The sequence below is a fragment of the Notamacropus eugenii genome, chromosome 1 (assembly GCF_028372415.1).
Source record: "Notamacropus eugenii isolate mMacEug1 chromosome 1, mMacEug1.pri_v2, whole genome shotgun sequence".
Lineage (NCBI taxonomy): Eukaryota > Metazoa > Chordata > Mammalia > Diprotodontia > Macropodidae > Notamacropus > Notamacropus eugenii.
Genome location: NC_092872.1, coordinates 94,671,991 through 94,694,536, shown reverse-complemented (window position 1 = coordinate 94,694,536; position 22,546 = coordinate 94,671,991). Strand labels below are relative to the sequence as shown.

Here is a 22,546-nt window from a genome sequence, read left to right as displayed (position 1 = left end):
CTTCTGATTCTGAGTATTTTTTTACACCCTTAGCATGTCATCTAAGTTCACGAGTCAAATGTGAACGCCTAGATTTTCAGCTACAGTTCGTTGTTTATGCCAGAGAATGTGGACAGTGTTAAAAGCCATCTTAAGAAGTCAGATAATTCAAAACTTATTTCCACTTGGTTTTGGCAGATATTATGCAATTTTTATTCTCCCTCCTTTTTTTTTTCAAAAGCAGACTTAGCTAATTGTCATGGAGATTAAATTTATATTTCCCACTGGAATTCTTGTGGCCAGAAGTGATTGTTTTATCCCTCTTGACCCTACACATGTAACCTTTGGGCCATATAGATATTGAGGTACAGAAAATTGATGCTTAGTCAGGGATATCCACTGACTGGCTGATCTGAGATCACAGTGGAACAGATAGAGATAAAGAGTACAGCACATTTCCCCACTCTGGATTAAGGAGCTTGGATTGTCTGTTTTCAGTTGAATGGGGAAGGGGATATGAACTATGAAAGCAAACCTTGGTGTTTTAAAAATGGTGGAAAAATTTAACTATAGTTATTTAAAGGGAGTCCTTGGGATTTTTAGTAAGAAATCTTATGTAATGGGGTCTTCAGTAGAACACATCTGGAAACCCTTGGCATTGAATATATAGATATCTCTAAAAGCTTAACATAACTGAAAATGCCTTCTTCTGTGATGAACAGTCAAATACTATTCTTTGACTACCTATATAGGCATCGTATTAGGATTTTTTATCACGTCTCCTGTTGTAAAAGAATCTTTATAGTGTGAAATTCTTGGCTTCAAAATGTTTTATGAAAAATGCAAAGTCAGAATTTATTGTTCCCTATTAAGTATTTCAGCTGTTTTTCTGAACAACCCACTTAAATCGGAGAAGCCTATTGTTATAGCAATGACAAAGAGATTTCTAGAAGCTTATTGACATAAAGCAGTTGCAAATGATGTTGGTTTGCATTTATTATTGATATTTTACTCTCTAGGCTGTTATTAACTAATACGAAATATATATATTTTAATACATTCCCCCCCCCCCCCCCTTCCTTCCCTGTTTTCCTTTGGCTGCAGTTGCTGTAGGGAAACTTAACAGCCTTTCAGTGCTGTATAAAATACCTTTGGCATCCTTGCCCACAGGATATGCTTCTAAAAGGCAGAACATCTTGATGAAAGCAATGAGGTTTTTATGTCCGAAACGTGCATTTTACACCTCACTGTTGTTTTATCTTCACTTTTTCCTAAAGTGTGAGACCAGATCTGAAACTCATTTCTTCTGTACCTATCACTATACTCCAAACATGTAGATGAAAAACAACAAAATGGGTTGGCCAAATATTCAGATATTTGGTACCACTGAGACTAAAGCAATCTGGTGATTAATTGAATTTATCATTTTCGTGTGGAAGTTTTGGCATTATATCCTTGTAACCTTTATTGATACATTTCCAGCTAAGTGGATGCAAAGGTCATACTTAGGCAACCCTACATTCTGTAAATACCTAGTTCCTACTTTATTATTCTAATAATCTGTAAATTGCTTGACTTAGTTGGAAAGGCTTATATGGTTTATATGGTCTTAGATGGCTTGTCTCAGAATGTTTGCATAGATCTGATTGGGAGTAAATCAGGGCATCTCTGAAGTCTGCAACCCAAATTAGGTTTTCTTCAAATATGAAAGCAGTTTTGAAAACATTTATATTGAGTGAACATAACTTACATATGTGGTTTTTCTTCCATCTTGATCAAGTCAGTCATCACTTGAACTTTGGATGATATGTTTATCTTGCTATTTGGTAATGCTAAATGATAGTAGGAAGCATGTTCTTTACTGCTTAACTGTGGATACCTTTGAAGCCATGTGGGATAGTGGAAAGAGCACTGAATAAGGCAGAAGATTTGTGTTCAAATTCTGGCTCTGCTGCTCCCTCACCTGTGTGACCTTGGGCAAGATGCTTAACCTCTCTAGGTCTCAGTTTCTTGTCTGATCTTTGAAGCCCTTCACAATCTAGCTTCAGTCTACTTTTCCAGGTTTTCTCTTACCCCCTAATTTACTCTCCTCCATTGATTCCTCTCCTTCATAGAATGTGCACTTAAGCTGAACTGACCTTGCTGTTGCCTGTATATATGATATTCTGTCTTCCATCTTCTCACCTTTGTAGAGCTTGTTCTCCATAGCAGACATGGCCTCTCTCTTCACTTCTGCCTCCTGTAATCTCTAGCCTCCCTCAAAGTTCAGCTCAGGTACTCCTGTTCTTCTTTCCAAAGTGTTCTCCCCTTCAGTTTCTTTGTATTTCATCTTGCCACTGGACCCAGATGGCTATGGAGGAGAAAGTGAGCCTGATGATTTTGCACAGCCCTCCCTCACTTAAATCCAATTCACTTGCAAGTCATGGCGCCGTCTTCCTGATGTAATGGTCCTCTCTGAGAACGAAGGAGAAGCAACAGCAACAATTTCATTTCCTACATACACATTGTAAGAATGTAAAGGAGCAAGTTTTTGTTTTGTCTTTGTATACCCAGTACCTAACACATTGTCTAACACATAGTAGGCACTTAAATAATGCTTGTTGAATACATGAATAAATGAGTAAAATGAGGACATGGCCTCCATCAGTTGTGTCAGTCAAATAGAAATGAATCCTTGCTAATCATATATTGAATTAGAAAACCACAAATTAATATTATGTATCTTGTATTTTTATTTATTTTATTAAACATTTTCCAGTTACATTTTAATCTGATTCAGGCTACATTTGGGAGTTTTGCTGCACCTCTGGACTAGATGATGACCCCATCCAGCTCTGTGATCCTGTGACTATTAGTAAATCCCCATGGATGAAGACCCTGAATTAAGAGGTTTTAAGAGGTACACTCAATGTGCTTTTTCTACCTAGAGTTTAATGTTTTTCTATCTTTTCCTGACAGGTCTATATCAGGATAAAGGATGATGAATGGAATGTATATAGAAGATATACAGAATTCAGGAGTTTGCACCACAAGTTACAGAACAAATATCCTCAAGTGAGGGCCTACAGTTTCCCACCTAAAAAGGCCATTGGAAATAAGGTACTCTACTTTTGTTTGTGTCATACAATTAATCTACATTCCTAATGGTGTATTCTGATTTTAAGAGATGAAGTTTGTGAAACCTAAGGAGACTCCATTTTTGGTAAATTCTAATTCTCTTCTATTTTGGGAATTAACCTGTAGATACTCCATCTCTCCCAATTTCATCTTGGAAAAGTATGATTAGAGTTCATCGTAATTCAGTTCTTCCATGTGTAACATAATGTTGTTTGGGTGAGAATAATTGTTGGCTGCTAATTTGTATCTAATCTTAAAATACGTTTCATCAGTATTTCATCTATTAAAATCAGGTTAGAAAACTCATTTAGTCATAATGTAGCAGACTCCAAAGGAAGAAAGCAGATTCCTATGTCAGTTTCATCTCAGTCTGATCGGATTTTCTTTTAAGATGGTATGGAATTAAACCCATAAAAATGCAAGATTAAAAAATTCTCCAGGGTGTTTTTGATTTGCTGACACCAAGAAGGAGTAAAATATTTCTTTAAAAAGAGAAAAATCACATAAGCTGTTCATTTTTAAGCTATGACAAATCTTGGGGTCCTTCCAGAAGTTCTCCAGATGCTTCAAAATAGCAGCCTCCTTAATCAGTAATAGGACAACACTATTCTGTGGCATGTTTCTTAAAAATACTATGATGATGATGATGATGGTGATGATGGTGATGATGTAGCTATTAGAGAGGCAGATGGACTTAGTAGATACAGAATTAGCCTCAGAGTCCGGAAGACCTGGATTCATATCCTGAATCTTAATACATAATGGCTAGGCGAGTCACTTAACCTTTCAGTGCCATAGGCAAAAAGTTCTAATCCCTATTAGGAGAGGACATTCCTCACTGACAGTTCTTGCACTAATGAAACTGCATATCCATTTCTTTTTTTTTTTAAATAACTTATAAGACACATTTCTTTTTTAAAAATCACGTTGAGAAACCTTTGCAAGGTTCACTGTTCCATTTAGTTCACTGTTTCCATCAATCTCAAATCATTTCTAGTAGAAATTGTTCTCTTACATAGGTGATTTATGGCAATTCAGATCAAATCAAGTCAAGAATCTGAATGCTTAATATGTGCTAAGTGCTATGAATATAGATGTTCTACGTAGCCTCTTTTGAACTTGACCTGAATTCTAGCGTTCTAGGAAATCTATTCTATAAACCCCTAGTAACATCAAGAGACAGAGGGTATTTAGTGATTATAGTGTTAATCTTAGACTCAGGAAAACCTACCTGCATTTTCTAGCTCTGTGACCATGAGTTAATTACTTAATTTTTTAGTACTCCAGACAGCCTTATAAACCTATGTAGACTAGTTTTTCCATATTGGTGGAGGTATTTTCTTCACTGGGAGTTCCCTACACTGATAAAAATCTTAAGTTCTGGCCAAAAAGAAAGTTGTAGTTTTACAAGTTGAGTTTGGTGAGATGAATCATCAAATCCATAAGTGAAAAGGAACTTTAGCAACTATAAAAGGAAGTAAATATGAGCTTTATGTTTGTGAGCCAAGTCAGAATGTGTTGTTGATTATGCAGCTTCCTAGGGGAGGTAGCCACCTTGCTTCATGGGAGGTTATAACTAACTGTGCCATGTCTACATACATAATAGGAAAGATGCATCTGGGTCAATCCTTAGAATGAGTTAAGATTTGAATACATTACAAAAAGAGCGTACTACTGGTTTTTTTTCCTCTTGATCTATTATGCAGACGTTTGATCTCTGCCTTGAAAGGTGACACCTTTTGTGTCTTGACTCTTAACTCTTAGAAGCTGTGTGTGGTGGTGTTTATAGGTAATAGCTTTCATTCCTGACTAGATGATATCCTCTTTCCCTCCATGTTGGTGGTCACTTTGGTGCAAGAGTTAGGAGGAGGGTTTTACGTTGTTATGTATGTTACATGTTATGGCATATGACAGTGGCTAATTCATTAAGAAATACTAGGATGAAGAGCTTCTTTCCTGCCCAAACTGTCATCTCAACCTTTTAATTCCCCCGTCCCATAGTAACTGTACTTTGATTTCTTCTTTTCTTTCCCTTTTGGCTGAGTAAGACATAATGTCTTCCCCTAAGTCCACTTTGGCTGCTACTCAGGACAAGTCTGATGAATTCTTATGATTTCCATTATTTTCAAGAATACACTGAGTACAGGACTTGGAATTCTCAATACTCTCGTAATGCTAATAGGCTCATTGGTAAAACTGCATAACTCAGTGCTACCAAATGATTCTGGTAGCCTAATGAGTTTTGGTACATGGCCAGTAACTGCTCTGATATCATTAAGGGCTAATTGTCAAAAGGTTTTTGATTATTAATTGGCAAAGAAAAATCAGTGGGGCCAAGAAACATTTCTTTTCTTATGGTGGCTTTACTTCAAGAGTAGCCACCAGTCCACTTGGTCATGAAGAGATATCCAAGTGGATACTATAATGTATTGGGGTTGATTGAATAATAAAACTTGTGTTACTGTAATCCTAGAACTGTTACATTAGTATTCATTTCAGAATATATATTTGGAGTATAATTTCAGAATACCATTGAAGCAAACATTCTACAAAGTCTATCCCTTCTTTAGATAAATGTGTTTCTTCTCTAATTGTCTAGATTTCTATTCTGAAGGTACTGCCTTTTATCAGTGGCCATTGATAATGGTATTAGTCATCATCTGAGTATTCAAAAATTTAAATATCCTCTTAATTTGTTCGTGAACTTGCTTTTTTAAACTAAAGAATATTTGGTATAATGAACATACTCAATATCTTTTATATGTATAGAATTTGTCTTTACCAAAGCATAAACTGCTACCTTCATATTCAGAGCATGTATTTAATTGGATATGCATGAGATATGAGAAGGGAATGCTAACTCTTAGAGACTGATACATACTTAGTAATACCAACACATTCACTTGGGATATCTTTTAGTTTTATATCCCATCAAGCCTAATTCACATGAGAACATAATTTTCTTTCATATCAGCTACAATCTGATGATGTTGAGTCATAGGAGAATTTGATGCCTGTCTCATGGAAACATAAGAGACAGCGTGGTGTCCTGTGAAGAACGCTAATCAGGAGTTACTAATCATTACTTTTATTTTGACTGAGTTCCCACAGCTTCCTTTCCTTGTTGTGCCTAGTTTATCCTCTACTCCTAAAGCAGACGCTGCTGCTCGCTATTTTAGAGACTTCCTAAGAAATCTGTAGGAAGTCTAAAACCTTTTAACCTTTGGAATTTCACAAGGTCATGCTCTGTTAGAGGGTTAGGGAAATTCAGAAGCTGTTCTGTTTGATTCAACAACTCTGTTTCCTCATTTGTAAAATGAAGAAAGTAGATTGGATTACTTCTGAGATCTCTTCCAGGTCTAGAATTCCGTGTCTGTGTCAGTAGTGTATGGACATTAAAGTTACTCGTTCATTTTGAATATTGCAGACTTGGGGTTAAACATGTCTCACCATACAGAGGACCTTGAGGGTTTTTTTTTAATAGAGTTTGTTAATAAATTTTTTTGCATCACTTGGATATCCTTCTGGAGAACCAAAGAATTTTCTTTTAAAGGAAAAGGAGGAAGAAGAAGAAGAAAAAAGTCAGAAAAAACAATCAATACATCAAAAAAATCTGACATAATTTTCAGTGTTATACACATGTAGACCTTCCCACCTTCTCACACCTCTGCAAAGGAGTATTGGAGGGGATTTCCTCGTGTTTCTTCTTGGGGACAAAATTGCTCTGTGTTATTTTGCAACATAACTTCTTTTATCGTTTTGTGGTGGTTATTCTTTCCATGTGCATTATTTTAGTTATTGTGTATGTTGTTTTCTTGGCTCTACTTATTTTATTTTGTATCATTTCATGTCAGTCTGTCTATGCTTCTCTGTCTCCGTCATATTCATCATTTCTTACAGTGCTTTGTTGCAGCACAGTTTGTTCGACCACTCTCTAATTGGCAGGCATCTGCTTTTTTCTAGTTCTTTACTACCACAGAAAGTGCTGCTCTCAGTATTGTGGTGAATATGAAGTCTTTCTTTTTTTTTCTTCCAGTGACCTCAATGAGGTATATACATGATAGTGGGATCTCTGGGTCAAAGAGTATGGACACATAAGCTAATTTATTTGCATAATTTCATATTGCTTTTCTGAATTGTTATACTAATGTAAAAGCTTCACCAACAATGGGTTAGTGTTCCTGTCTTTCTACACCCTTTCTAACATTGACTGTTCCTATCTTTTGTTATCTTTGTCAGCTTGCTAAATTAAGGTGAAAGCTTAGTTGGATTTGCTTTTTTTCCTTATAAGTAACTTGGAACATTCTTAGATATTGCTGTTTTGAAAACTGACTGTTTTTATATCCTTTAACCAATTATTTAATGAGCAATGTCTTTTAGTCTTAGGTATTTCTGTTAATTAGCTGAGATATTTGGTTTAAAAAATACTTTTTTTCCCATTCACCTGGAAAACTTGAGATTTTAATAGACTAGAATACCAAGAGGAGATAGCTAACACAAAACATATAAATGAAATCTTTCTGGTTTGTTCATACCATGGAGTCTTGGCAGGCAGATTTAAAATGAGGCCTAAAAGTGGTAGGCAGCATGGTATAATATAAAAAGTGCTGGATTTGAAATCAGAGGATTTGAGTTCAAATCCTTGCTCTTTAACTTGTCATCTGTGTGGCTTTGGACAAGTTCACTTAATCCCTCATTGGACTTCTCTTTCCTCATCTGTTAAATGAGGTGGTTGGACTATATGATCTTCCAGTATCTTTCCCATGTCTAAATCTTATGATCCTCTGATTATGAGATAAAAAATGCTTTCACTTTAGTAAGTTGTTCTCTCTTTTTTTCTCATTCCTCTTCTATTTCCATATCATTTGACAGAGGGTGCCAGATCAAGAAGGTACTTGGAAACTTTAAAAATAATTCTCTAAAATGATAGATCTGAGATATTCTTATGGACAACTTACTGATATGTTTCTTGTCTGAATAGAGTTTGCCAGTATTAACTAGACAAAAGACTGAATTTCATGTTATCAAAAGCCTAGATTCAGGAAGTATTCCTTTATTAAGCCTAAATAAGATTTAAGAAACTATAATTTTTTTTTCCTTAGGGTAACAGATTAGTTCACTGAAAGTTTGTCCAACTGAATTACCTGCTTTTCTGGAATTAAGGCAAGGCAAATATGTTTCGTATATGCTTCAAGTAGTTTGGCTTACTGTATAAATGATGCATTTAAATCCTCATTAAAAAGCACATATACCAAAGTGTGATAGAGGATCAGACTGGACTTCATTAAATTGTGGAAAGCTCCTTTTGAGCTTTTTGATTCATGCATTTAAAAATATCCCCACCGAAAAAAAGTACAGTGACTGAGTAGAATTCAGAGCAGAAGTTAAGTTAACCTTAGAAGATGTTTAGACTTGTGAAATCCCATTGTTTCATTGTGAACATGTGAAGAAGAAGGACAGGGGAAAGAGGCATTCCGAAGGTTAGCCAGTGGAAGTCTAGGTTAAATATAGGATGCCATACAAAACTGTGGACTCACTTCCATGTCCGCATTCATTTGTAAATCTGTGTTGAGTCCTGTTAGCGCCTTCATATAGGGCACACAAAAGATTTTTCCTCCCTGATACATTAAGAAATTTCTAAATGTCGATAGGTACAGAAGACAGGGAGTAGGTAAGAGAGAAAGGGCATTCATTTCTTTTCTCTCTAGGTCTTAGTCTTCTCCTTTGTAGCTGTTGCCTTAGAAATTTTGAGATGATCCATGTTTTTGCACTTGAGCAAAATATTGCTGTGTTTAGGTCTCTGTGAAACACTTGATTATTTCACTATCTAGATGAAATTCAAACTTATGGAAAATTCCAGAGCTGTGAGCAATGTGCCATTGTTTGTCTTGCCTTATGAATTTAGAAAAAAGTGCCAGGATTGAAAACACTGGAAAGCATAGGAATAAAGGGAACTTTCCATAAAATAATAGGCAGTATCTACCCCAAAACGTTCAGCAAGCATTATATGCAATGGGGATAAGTTAGATGCATTTCCATTAAGATCAGGGGTGAAACAAGGATGTCCATTATCATCATTATTATTCAATGTGGTATTATTATTATTCAAATGCTAGCTGTAGCAATAAGAGAAGAAAAAGAAATTGAAGGAATTAGAACAGGCAGAGAAGAAACTAAGTTATCACTCTTTGCAGATGATATGATGATAGACCTAGAGAATCCCAGAGAATCAAGTAAAAAACTACTTGAAATAATAAACAACTTTGGCAAAGTTGCAGGTTACAAATAAACCCATACAAATCTTCTGCATTCCTATATATAAAGCCCATTAGCAAGAGATAGAAGGAGAAATCCCATGTAAAGCTAGGGCAGACACTATAAAATATTTGGGAGTCTACCTGCCAAAACAAACCCAGGGACTTTATAAACACAATTACAAAACATTTTTTGCACAAAAAAAGTCAGATCTAAGTAAGTGGAAAAACATCAGTTGCTCATGGGTAGGCCGAGCCAATATAATAAAAATGACAATTCTACCTAAATTAATTTACTTATTCAGTGCCATACCAATCAGACTATCAGATAATTATTTTGTAGAGCTAGAAAAAATAATATCAAAATTCATCTGGAAGAACAAAAGTTCCAGGATATCAGGGGAACTAATGAAAAGAATTACTAGGGAAGGTGGCCTAGCTCTACCAGATCTCAAATTGTATTATAAAGCAGAAGTTATCAAAACTGCTTGGTACTGGCTAAGAAACAGAAGGATAGATGAGTGGAATAGGTTAGGTACTCAAGATACAGTAGTCAGTGAATATAGCAATTTACTGTTTGATAAACCCAAGGACCCCAACTTCTGTGATAAGAGCTCACTATTTGACAAAAATTGCTGGGAAAACTGGATAACAGTGTGGCAGAAACTAAGTATAGACCAACATCTTATACCTATACCAAGATAAAGTCAAAGTGGATATATGATTTAGATATAAAGACTGATACTATAAGGAGAGCAAAGAATAGTATACCTGTCAGATCTATGGAGAAGGGAAGAATTTATGACCAAATGAGATAGAGAACATAATGAAATGCAAAATGGATGACTTTGATTACATTAAATTGAAAAGTTTTTGCACAAACAAAGCCAATGCAACCAAGATTAGAAGGGAAACAGAAAGCTAAGAAATAAATTTTACAGTCAGGGTCTCTGATAAAGGCCTCTTCTCTAAAATATATAGAGAACTGAGTTGAATCATTTCCCAGTTGATAAATGATCAAAGAATACGAACAGACAGTTTACAGAGGAAGAAATTGAAACTCTCTATAGTCATACGAAAAAATGCTTTAAATCACTGTTGTTTAGAGAGATGCAAATCAAAACAACTCTGAAATACCACATCATACTTATCAGATTGGCTGACATGTCAAAACAGGAAGATGATAAATGTTGGAGAAGATGTGGGAGAGTTGGAACATTAATGAAGCTGTGAGCTAATCCAACTATTCTGGAGAGCAATTTGGAACTATGCCCAAAGGGCTACAGAAATGTGCATACCCTTGGACTCAGCAATATCGCTTCTAGGACTGTAACCCCAAGAGATCATCAAAATGGGAAAGGCTCCCACATGTACAAAAATATTTATAACAGCTCTCTTTGTGGTGGCCCAAAACTGGAAATCAAGGAGATACCCATCAATTGGCTGAATAAATTGTGGTATGGATGTTGTCTTTCTTCTTTGAAGATGACCAAAATGGCATCACCATTGTAAAGTGAAATTTCAGTGTGTCTGACTATGGCTGATCCGATCAATACAAGCTCGGAATGCTCTACCACAGGTTGGGCACAGATAGTCTGTGTAAATGTTTGGGGTGGATATCCCAAATTTGCACATCTTGCATTTACTTTGTGCTGTCTCAATTCTGCTTTGCTCAAAGAGCACAGCACCTTTTCTTATGTGGGCACATCATGCTGACCAGTCCTGTGCCAGTGTCTCCCATGTTTCACAGTCAAATCCAAAGTTCTTGAGAGAGACCTTGAGAGTGTCCTTGTATCATTTCTTCTGGCTACCATGTGATTGCCTGCCCCATGCAAATTCTCCCTAAAGTAGTCTTTTTGGCAAGCGTACATTTTGCATTCAAGCAATGTGGCCAGCCCATCAGAGTTGCACTCTCTGAAACTTTGTTTGAATACTTGGCAAGGACTCAAGTGAATACTTGAGCAAGGACTTCAGTGTCTGCTACCTTATCATGCCAGGTGATCCTCAGAATCTTCCTAAGACAGTCCAGATGGAAGCAATTCCTGGTGTGGCACTGGTAGACTGTCCATGTTTCACAAGATATAACAATGAGGTCAGCACAGTAGCTCTGTAGACCTTCAGTTTGGTAGTCAGTCTAATATCTCTTCTCTCCCCAACCTTTTTTTGGAGCCTGGGAAGGCACGAGAGCTTTGTCCATTATCCAGAACCCAGGCAAACATGCCATCATGAAATTGACGTACAATATTAATGAACTTCTCTGGGCAACCAAATTTTGACATAATTTTCCATAAGCCCTCATGACTAACAGTGTCAAAGGCCTTGGTCAGATCCACAAACATTGTATACAGACCTCTATTCTGCTCCTGGCATTTCTCCTGGAGTTGTTGGGCAGCAAACACCATATTGAGTGTTCCTCAGCCTTTTCTGAAGCCACACACCCCCAACTCACCAATGGGTTTGAGAACCCTTGGTCACCCTCAGCCTGGTTTGGCCCATATGCCCAAATGGTTTACAGGGGATGGCCACTGTGCATGCTGCTGCATTTTGGAGCCACAGGTGAGAGTTAGGTGGAACATGTGGACACCAATGGTGGAAAGAGGCCCAGAAAGGTCCCAGCCACCATCACAACAAAGGTACTGGTCCTCCCTGAAAACACTCTACACCCCAAATTGTGGTATATGAATGTGATGGAATATTATTGTGCTATAAGAAATGAAGAACAGGAAGACTTCAGAGAGGCCTAGAAAGGCTTATATAAACTGATGCTGAGTGAAAGGAGCAGAACCAGGAGAACTTTGTACACAGCAACAACCACAGTGTGCAAGGAATTCTTCTGGTAGACTTAGTACTTCACTGCAATGCAAGGACTTTAAAAATTCCCAGTGGTCTCCTGAGGCAAAATGCCTTCCACATCCAGAGAAAGAACTATGGAATTCGATCGTGGAATGAAGCAGACCATTTTCTTTTGTATTATGTTTTGTTTTATTTTATGATTTCTCTCATTCATTTTAATTATTCTATGCATCATGACTAAGGTGAAAATGTATTTAATAGGAATGTATGTGTAGAACCTATATAAAATTATATGCCCTCTCAGGGAGGGAGTGGGGAGGTAAGGGGCGAGGAGGGAGAGGAAGCGGAAAAAAATCTAAGATATATGAAAGCGATTGTAGAACACTGAAAACAAATAAAATAATTTTTAAAAAAAATTTAAAAAAAAGACTTTTGAAAGATAATAGGATCTGTAAAAAAAAAAAAGAAGAAGAAGAAGAAGAACAAAGACAAGGAAAGTACAAAAGACAAGGAAAGTACAAAAGACAAGGAAACAAATTCTGGCCAGAAGTCTGAGAGTTACTAATGCAGGAAGTCACAACATTCTACAAGTTCCTGTGTAGAGTAGCCAAACTCAAAGGGGAATCCTGCCAGAAACATCATCATGTAGAACAGGCTTTCAAGGGCTACTAGATTCTCTCTTGCTTTCTTGTAATAGAGGCATGAGAGAGCTCAGACACCATCAAGAGTTGGTTGAAGGTCTGCCAGACAGGAAGTAAGGAAAATATTGTTCCAAGTGACTGAAACTATAGAATAAATGCCACAGAATCTGAGCTTGTTTCCAGTTTTGACATTCTGATAATCACTGTGTAAAATGCATAAGTGCTTAATGTTTTAAGTGTAAAGGAAAAAATAATTTTTATTACATAACATACATTCATATTCCTTCTTAATGCTTTTTTCCAGAAATTAGTTACTAAACACTTTTTTCCAGGAAAATCTTATCAGAGGGAAATGTACTCCCAAATTTGAACGCATTACTTTTTAAGTGGGAATTGGAGAGAATTTCCCTTTAAATCCAAATTAACACCCAGGCAAAACCTAATCCATGAAATATCATGTGTGATGTCAACAGGTCAAAGCTAGCTTCTTCATGTACTTAATGAGAGTTCCCATTCCTTAATGAAAGAGGATCGAAGTTCTCTGGAAACTTAACTTAAGTTCTATTTGAATGGAGAAGCTGAATTTCAGTAGATATCAGGACATAGGCCGTAGGTGAACATCCATATTTGTCAGTTAATTGATATTGCCCAGAGCACAATGCTTTTTGAAAAAACTGATGCTGTGATTCTATCGTAATCTTTTTCTAGAATTGCATAATTAGTTTCTTTTTCATTTCACAGTTAAAAGATTAAGTTCCCTTGCCCCATCACCTTTCAGTAAACACATACACACACACAAAATTTTATTGAGTAAAGTAAGTCGCTATTGAGTGAGTTTGTTTCCTGGCAACATAGGATTTAGAGTCAGAAGGGGTCTTAAGAGATCATCTGGTCCACACCTCACTCTCCATTTTAAAGATAAGAAAACCATGGCCCATAAAAGTTAAATAATTTGTGCAGAATCATAGCAGGAGCAAAGCTAATATTTCAGACCTTAGGTTCTCTGACTCCAAATCAGCGCCCTTTCTAATATGCCGTACAAAAGAAATGATGTGTTGCATTTCAGTTATGTAAAGTCAATAGTCCCAGATACTCAATTCTCTACGTGGATTCCTTTAACAACAGTATTTCTTTCTTCACAAGGCCATATTCCTTCTAATAGGCTTACATACAAACGAATAAATTATATATTCGTGAGTTAAACAATTTTATGACCATTAGTCATCAATCATGTTGTCTTACGATAGGCTTCCCATTCTGGGACCATAATAAAAGAATTCTTAGAAATTCCAGTTCTAGAGAAAGGTGGTTGTTTTCATTTGGATTGTAAGATATCTGAACTCTTCTCCATTATTACTTTATGTAAGTTAATGTTTCTCCATATCTAGTTAGTGTTGCTGGCTAGTTAGCGTTCAAAGCATTTCCTAGATACGAGGGTATAGATAACTCCTAAGATTTACCCTTTGCCAATCAAAAGAGAAATCTCAAATAAATGCATTGATTTTCCAGAAAATTTCAACTTAACCTTTATAAAACCCATATATTTGTGGGGGCAGGGGGGATAGTCTTAAGTTTCAGTAAATAATCTTTAAAGTATCTTAGGGCTTAGGCATTTTTTAAAAGGTGTGTTTATAACAGTCTTTTCATGGTCTCCTCTCCTGTTCCTCTTCTTGTTGCCCATACCCAGTTCACTGTCTTGCTGGGTTTTTCCTTTCAAAATCAACCTTCTTTACCTGTAGTTTATTTACTTGAGGCTGTCCCCTTCCTAAGCCTCCCTTATCTTAGCATAGTCTACCATTTGCTTCCGTAAAGTTCTACTTTTCTGGGGGGGGTGGAGCCAAGATAGTGAAGTAGAAAGACGCACATACACATAGCTCCGAACCCACAAACCACAGAACGGCTAGAGGGGACCAACCCAGGGCGAATTCTGCACCCAGAGACCACGGAATATTGGAGCGAGGGAGATTTCTGTTCCGGAGAGACCTGCAAACCTCTCGCGGGGGGTCCTTTGCGCCGTGGACTGGGCGCCGGGACGGGGAGCAGAGGGCAGCCCTGCCGCGGCCACAACACCGTGAGGAAAAGATCCGAGAGGGCTATGGGGACGGGATCTCCAGCGGCCACGCGGGTCCCCCCACCCACAGAGGGACCTGCAAACCTCTCGCAAAAGGTCCGTCGCGCTGCAGACGCGGAGCCCAGCCCGGACCTGCGGCGGCTCCGAGAAGCACAGATCTGAGAAGGCTCCAGAGACGGAATCTCCAGCAGCGGCACAAGCCCCCCCACCAACAGGGGACTAACAGGGGTAGGTGAGAGAGTCTCTTTGGCGGGTTGAGAGGGGAGTGGGGTGCCCCCATGGCTCGGGCCCCCCCAGGAGATAGAAGCTGAGAGGCGGCTACAGACAGGGGCTCCCCAAGCGGGCGGGAGCCTGGATCCATTGTGGAAGGTCTGTGCATAAACCCCCTGAGGGAACTGAGCCAGAGAGGCAACCCTGCCCCTGACCACCTGAACTTAATTCTCACACTGATTAGCAGCCCTGCCCCCGCCAAAAACCCTAAGGCAGGAAGCAGCATTTGAATCTCAGTCCCCAAACGCTGGCTGGGAGGACCAGGAGGTGAGGTTGGTGTGAGGAGAACATTCAGAGGTCAAGTCACTGGTTGGGGAGAATGCCCAGAAAAGGCAAAAGAAATAAAACTATTGAAGGGTATTTTCTCGGAGAAAAGACACTTCCTCCCTTCCTTTCTGATGGGGAGGAACAATGCTTGCCATCAGGCAAAGACACAGAAATCGAGGATTCTGTGTCCCAGCCCACCCAATGGGCTCGGGCCATGGAAGAGCTCAAGAGGAATTTTGAAAATCAAGTTAGAGAGGTGGAGGAAAGACTGGGAAGGGAAATGAGAGGGATGAGGGAGAAGCATGAAAAGCAGATCAGCTCCCTGCTAAAGGAGAACCAAAAAAATCTTGAAGAAATTGGCACCTTGAGAACTAGCCTAACTCAGTTGGCAAGGGAGGTGCAAGGGGCCAATGAGGAGAAGAATGCTTTCAAAAGCAGAATCAACCAAATGGAAAAGGAGATTCCAAAGCTCACTGAAGAAAATAGATCTTTCAAAACTGGAATGGTACAGATGGACGCTAAGGACTTTATGAGAAAGACAGATAATGTGAAATATCTTATTGGAAAAACAACTGACCTGGAAAATAGAATCAGGAGAGACAATGTAAAAATTCTGGGACTACCTGAAAACCATGATCAAAAGAAGAGCCTAGACATCATCTTCCATGAAATTATCAAGGAAAACTGCCCTGAGATTCTAGAACCAGAAGGCAAAATAAATATTCAAGGAATCCGCAGAACACCGCATGAAAGAGATCTAAAAAGAGAAACTCCTAGGAGCATTGTGGCCAAATTCCAGAATTCCCAGGTGAAAGAGAAAATATTGCAAGCAGCTAGAAAGAAACAATTCAAGTATTGTGGAAATACAATCAGGATAGCACAAGATCTGGCACCCTCTACATTGAGGGATAGAAGGGAATGGAATAGGATATTCCAGAAGTCAAAGGAACTAGGACTGAAGCCAAGAATCACCTACCCAGCAAAACTGAGTATAATACTTCAGGAGAAAAAATGGTCTTTCAATGAAATAGAGGACTTTCAAATTTTCCTGATGAAAAGACCAGAGCTGGAAAGAAAATTTGACTTTCTAACACAAGAATGAAGAGAACCATGAAAAGGTGAACAGCAAAGAGAAGTCATAAGGGACTTACTAAAGTTGAACTGTTTACATTCCTACATGGAAAGACAATATTTGTAACTCTTGAAACATTTCAGTATCTGGGTACTGGGTGGGAGTACACACACACACACATGCACACACGCACACACACATAGAGACAGAGTGCACAGAGTGAATTGAAGAGGATGGGATCATATCTTAAAAAAAAAAATGAAATCAAGCAGTGAGAGAGAAATATTGGGAGGAGAAAGGGAGAAGTTATATGGGGCAAATTATCTCTCATAAAAGAGGCAAGCAAAAGACTTATTAGTGGTTGGATAAAGAGGGGAGGCAAGAGAAAAACATGAGGTCTACTCTCATCACATTCCACTACAGGAAAGAATATAATGCACACTCATTTTGATAGGAAAACCTATCTCATAATACAGGAGAGTGGGGTACAGGGGCACAAACAGGGTGGGGGGGAGGATAGAGGAGAGGGTAGGGGAGGAGAATGCAATACGAGGTCGACACTCATGGGGAGGGAAAGGACCATAAGAAAATAGAAGTAAAGGGGGACAGGATAGGATGGAGGGAAATATAGTTAGTCCTATACAACACAACTAGTATGGAAATCATTTGCAAAACTAAACAGATATGGCCTATATTGAATTGCCTGTCTTCCAAGGGGAAGGGGTGGAGAGGGAGGGAGCTAAAGAAGTTGGAACTCAAAGTGTTAGGACCAAATGTAATGTTCTCACCACTGGGTAACAAGAAATACAGGTTAAGGGGTCAAGAAAGCTATCTGGCCCTACAGGACAAAAGAGAAGACGGAGACAAGGGCAGGGAGGGAGGATAGAGGAGAGAGCAGATAGGTCACAGGGGCAATTAGAAAGCTTGGGTCTGGGGGGGGGAGGGGATAAAAGGGGAGAAAATTTGTAACCCAAAATTGTATGAAAATAAATGTTAAAAGTTAAAAAAAAAAAAAAAAGTTCTACTTTTCTAATTCCTTTACCTTTTTTCTTAAAATACAAAATAAAACCAAACCTTTCGTCTTTGCTAGCCCAGATGAGAACAGCGTGTGAAGCTCAAGAAACCCCCGCGCTCTCTGTTCCTAACTTCTTTGTAGATTCTATAGTTATATGAAATAACCCGTCTGTAATTACGAGAAATAATACGCTCTTCTCCCTTCCTTCTGTCTCCTTCTCTAGGGTATTTCTTTTTCCCCTTGTATTTTTTTCACACCCCCACGCCCGTAGATTTTTCTCTTATTCTCTTCCTGCTCTCTTCCTTGTCCCCTCGCAGCGTGTAGTACTTGAGTTTCATTCGGCCCATTCTGCTTGTTTCTTACATTTCTTTTATTTGTTGAGCTTGTCTTTTGAAAAGTCTGCCTATTATTTAAAAAAACAAACTCAGGATCCTTGGCAGGAATTAGTTCTTTTAAAAATCTGACCTTCCTTGTTCCTCTCTCTCGTGGAATTATGCTTAATTTTGTTGGATGTGTTAAAGCTTATGTGCCAAGGACTATAGTGATCACTGGGGATACGAATACAAAGTAAGCAGGACAGCCCCTGCCTTCAAGGGACTTCCATTCCAATCAAAAAAGATGACGCTTAAACCGAAGCTGGAGAGCAAGCTGGGGACCAAGGGGTCAGCGTGGCACGGAGCCGGTTAGGGTGTGCGAGTCTCCTTCAGTACATCGTATTCTAACCTCTTCTTTCCTCTCTCGTAGTTGGCGCAGTGTCCCATCTCTTCCTGGCCACTTGTGGTATTTTTTTGATTGCTTTGGTAATTCGGCATTTTGGTAATCCCATTTCTGAGAATCTCAGGTAACAGTCTGTGGATTCTGCTAGTCTTTACTTTGCTTTCTGGTACCAGTGATTTTCCTTGATGTTTTCTTTAAATATTTATTCACATTTTTTCTTTCATAGTGCTCATTTAGTAGGTTAATGAATATTATGTTATCTCTCCATACTCTGTTTTCCAGATTAGGTGTTTTTGATAGTAGATCATAGCTTTAGTGCTAGAAAGGACCTCATAGGTCATCCTGGGCCAAACTGTTCATTGTACAGACAAGAAAATTGAGACCCCAGAGGTTGTCACTTGCCTGAATCACCCAAATAATAAATGGCAGAAGCAGAATATTTTACATGTTCTTCTAATTTTGTTTTTTGAGTTTGCTCCATTGTTTATTGTTGTATCATTGAATTTTTGTTTTCCATTTCCTCCATTCTCTTTTTCACTATATCCACTATTTTGCCAAAGTTTCTCAACCTCTCTTCTAAGCTGTCTACTCTACTTATCTCTTTTTTCACTTCTGTTATTCGTCCTTCCAAAAAGTCTTGGAGTCTTTACAGATATTCCATAATTTTTCCTGGAGTTTTAGTTATAGTGGTTGAAGAATTTTTTTCTTTTTCTAGGATATTGCTCTTAATTGACATTTCTTCATAGTATTAAGAGTTTTCCATGCATCGTTTGGTCTTCTCTTTTTTGCTGGTTCCATTCCCACTCGCCTCCCCCCCCCACCACCACCACACACACGTACACATACACCAAGGCTATGACTTTCCCTTCTCCCTATTGTGGAGTTATACTTATTTCTGCATGAATCATTGCTGAAGGAGATACCGTCTGAGATAGCTGGCAAAATTCCATAGGGATTATTCATCCCAAATGCATTTACTTTCAGGCTTCTTGGCTCCATAGCTTCCATTACTACTACAGCTTCATGGTGATAGATAGGGGGATAGCCATCGTGCATCGTCGGAATTCGACATAGACTTTGAGGTGGGTAGGAAGGTTCTTGGTGGTTGATGAGCTCATATCCCTCCTGTAACTAAGCTCATGCTCATGTTCAGAGGGAGGGTAAAGTGGATAGAATCTGGTACACCTACTCCCCACAAAGTCTTCCCCATGTGCTGACACCAAACTTGGCATCATAATGTTGCTGCCCATTCCCAACCAAATTGCAGGTGAGTTTTCAGCAGCAGTTGCACATCTTGGGGATTAAATGCTCAGGACTAACTCCATGTAACACCTCCAGGTATTATCAGCTCATTGAACATGTCAAGTTGCAATAATCTTTACACTCTCCTGACCTTTTCTTTAACCTGCCTTATTAATAGACTTGCCCATCCTTTCTTTGTCTCTGATGTGTTCATTCTCTTTCCAATTTCAGCTGAGTTGCTATTTTTTTCTTTCTGAAAACTGCTTTTCTCAAGCACCGTTTGGTTCTGACTTTTTTTGGATTCTGTGTTGAAAACTGATGTCCTCATTTATGTCTAGACCTGCCCTTTACTTCTGGCCTTTTGCTGATTCTATATTAACTAACCCACTTTTGATCATTTCCCTACAAATAAATGCCAGTTCTTGTAGTCCCTATAACCTTCCACCATCATTTCTTACCCACGTAATAGCAAAGTACATCATTTAGTCTCTCAGTGCCCTAGGCAACTCACTAAGACAGAAATTGAAGAGATTTTCATTATAGAGGGAATTTCTTCATCTGGAAGTTCTCATTTCAGTAAAATCACAGATCCAGTCCCTAGCACTGTCCAAGTGGATGATATTTGAGAATTATTAGGGGCAAACATTTCAAATGAACCTCTCAGAACTTAGGTTATTCTCCAAAATTCTTTGGAGTTTTGGACTGAAGTCTCCAAGACTTTAAAAACTTATCCTACCTCATCTCTCACAGTGTGTGTTTTCAGTTTTCTACAATCATTTCCATATATCTTAGATTTTTTCCCTTCCCTTTCCACCTTCCTCCCTCATTCCCCACTCCCTTCCAATACATCATGCAATCTTATATAGATTCTACACATACATTCCTATTAAATACATTTTCACCTTATTCATGTTGCATAGAATAATTAAAATGAATGGGAGAAACCATAAAACAAAACATAACACAAGAGAAAATGGTCTGCTTTATTCTGTGATCCAATTCCATAGTTCTTTCTCTGGATGTGGACATTGGGAATTTTTTAGGTCCTTGCATTGCTGTGAAGGACTAAGTCTACCAGAAAAATTGCTCCTACACTGTGGTTGTTGCTGTGTACAAAGTTCTCCTGGTTCTGCTCCTTTCACTCAGCATCAGATCATATAAGTTCTTCCAGGCCTCTCTGAAGTCTTCCTATTCATTGTTTCTTATAGCACAATAGTATTCCCTTACATTCATATACCACAATTTATTCAGGCATTCCCCAATTGATGGGCATGCCCTTGATTTCCAGTTTTTGGCCACCACAAAGAGAGCTGCTATAAATATTTTTGTACATATGGGACCCTTTCCCATTTTTATGATCTCTTGGGGATACAGCCCTAGTACTGGTATTGCTGGGTCAAAGGGTATGCACATTTTTATAGCCCTTTGAGCATAGTTCCAAATTGCTCTCCAGAATGGTTGGATCAGCTCACAGCTCCACCAACAATGAATTAGTGTTCCAACTCTCCTACATCTTCTCCAACATTTATCATCTTCCTGTTTTTTCCTGTTAGCCAATCTGATAGGTATGATGTGGTACCTCAGAGTTGTTTTGATTTGCATCTCTCTAATCAATAGTGATTTAGAACATTTTTTCATATGAATATAGATAGCTTTAATTTCTTCCTCTGAAAACTGTATGTTCATATCATTTAATCATTTATCAATTGGGGAATAATTTGTATTCTTGTAAATTTGACTTAGTTCTCTATATATTTTAGAAAGGAGGCCTTTGTCATAGACACTATGCAAAAAATTCTTTCCCAGTTTTCTGCTTCCCTCCTAATCTTGGTTGCATTGGGTTTATGGGCTGCTTTCTTTTTGCTTGTGTTTATATCTCCAACACAGTGCCTGGCACATAGTAACACTTAAAAAAGATTATCTCCTTTCCTTCCCTCCTTCCTTCCTTTCTTCCTCCCTTCCTTCCTCCCTTCACCTGCTGGAGTTTGAGTTTCTTATATCCTTTTGGAATACAAGGTCACCTCTACACTACACTGAGGCATTGATTTTAGACATACCCCTTTTCAGACCCATTTGAATTATATCTGCAGACTTGTTACATGTGAATATTCCCAGGTAAATCTTACTGTATGTTTCTAAAGGGAAGCATTGTAGGATTGTGGTTGAAATAATATCTTCAATATTACAAGACTGTAATTAAGATTTAATTGACTCAGAAGACTAAGTTCTTAAGCCATTGATATAACTTCTTACTCACTTGGGAACCCCTCCCCCATAAAAAAAAAACCAGAGCATGAACAGCTCTGTCTACTCCCTAAGGCTTTAACCTGCCGACCATCTTGGATAATACAGAAGCAAGGAATCTGTGCTTAGCTGAATCAAGGTTCTATCCCCAGTGAATAACTTTTTCCTGCTTTAAATGACTGTCTTTTGGTATTGCTAAATAATTTTCTTTTTGTTGACCATCAATTCTGAGAGCTACTTTTTTTAAAAAATGTTTTTGAGTATGGCATTTCAAACCTATCTTGAGTCTGAGGTGTCATACTGGACCGTCTCAGGCCTGGTCTTGTGTAGGTATAATGCAAAGACATCTCTTTAGAGCAGGAAAACATGCATTCTGGTCTTGCTTCAGCTACTAACTAGCAGTGTGACCTTTGGCAAGCTCCTTACCCTCAGTGGGCCTCATGTCCCTTTGTGGCATAAAGCAGGAATATTTTTATTTTGTTAATGATTTATTTCCATAAATCTTAGTTGTAATACACTAATTTCTCCTTTCAGTTATAAAGGCTTTCCAAATATATTTATTTCCTGTCTTATAATTTTTTTTGTAAATTCTTCGATGACTAATTAAAAATAGCGACTAATACATCTCCATTTTTACTCAGTTCTTCACTGAGGATGATTGATTCTTCTTCAGTGTCTTCCATAGTATTTGAAGAGAGCTCATTGTATTTCATTTGTCATCTCTTCTGCAGGTTACCTCCTCCCAAAAATTTATTAGCTACTTATATTTTCTCCTATTTTCTATCCATTTTTATTTCTTGTCTTTTTGTCCTACTCCTTTTTCCCCACAATGTACATGTTTTTCTATTTTGGATTCCTTATAAA

At 38.2% G+C, this 22,546-nt stretch overlaps 1 protein-coding gene across 3 annotated transcripts in view; it reads left to right on the top strand.

Moving 5' to 3' along the window:
• The window catches only part of SNX29 (sorting nexin 29), a 688,321-nt gene that overhangs the window by 564,641 nt on the left and 101,134 nt on the right, over positions 1 to 22,546 (top strand). For all 3 annotated transcript variants that reach the window (XM_072609956.1, XM_072609991.1, XM_072609967.1), the window contains exon 19: positions 2,938 to 3,078. In XM_072609956.1, coding sequence (XP_072466057.1) covers positions 2,938 to 3,078 — 141 coding nt within the window. The remainder of the gene's footprint in view (positions 1 to 2,937; positions 3,079 to 22,546) is intronic.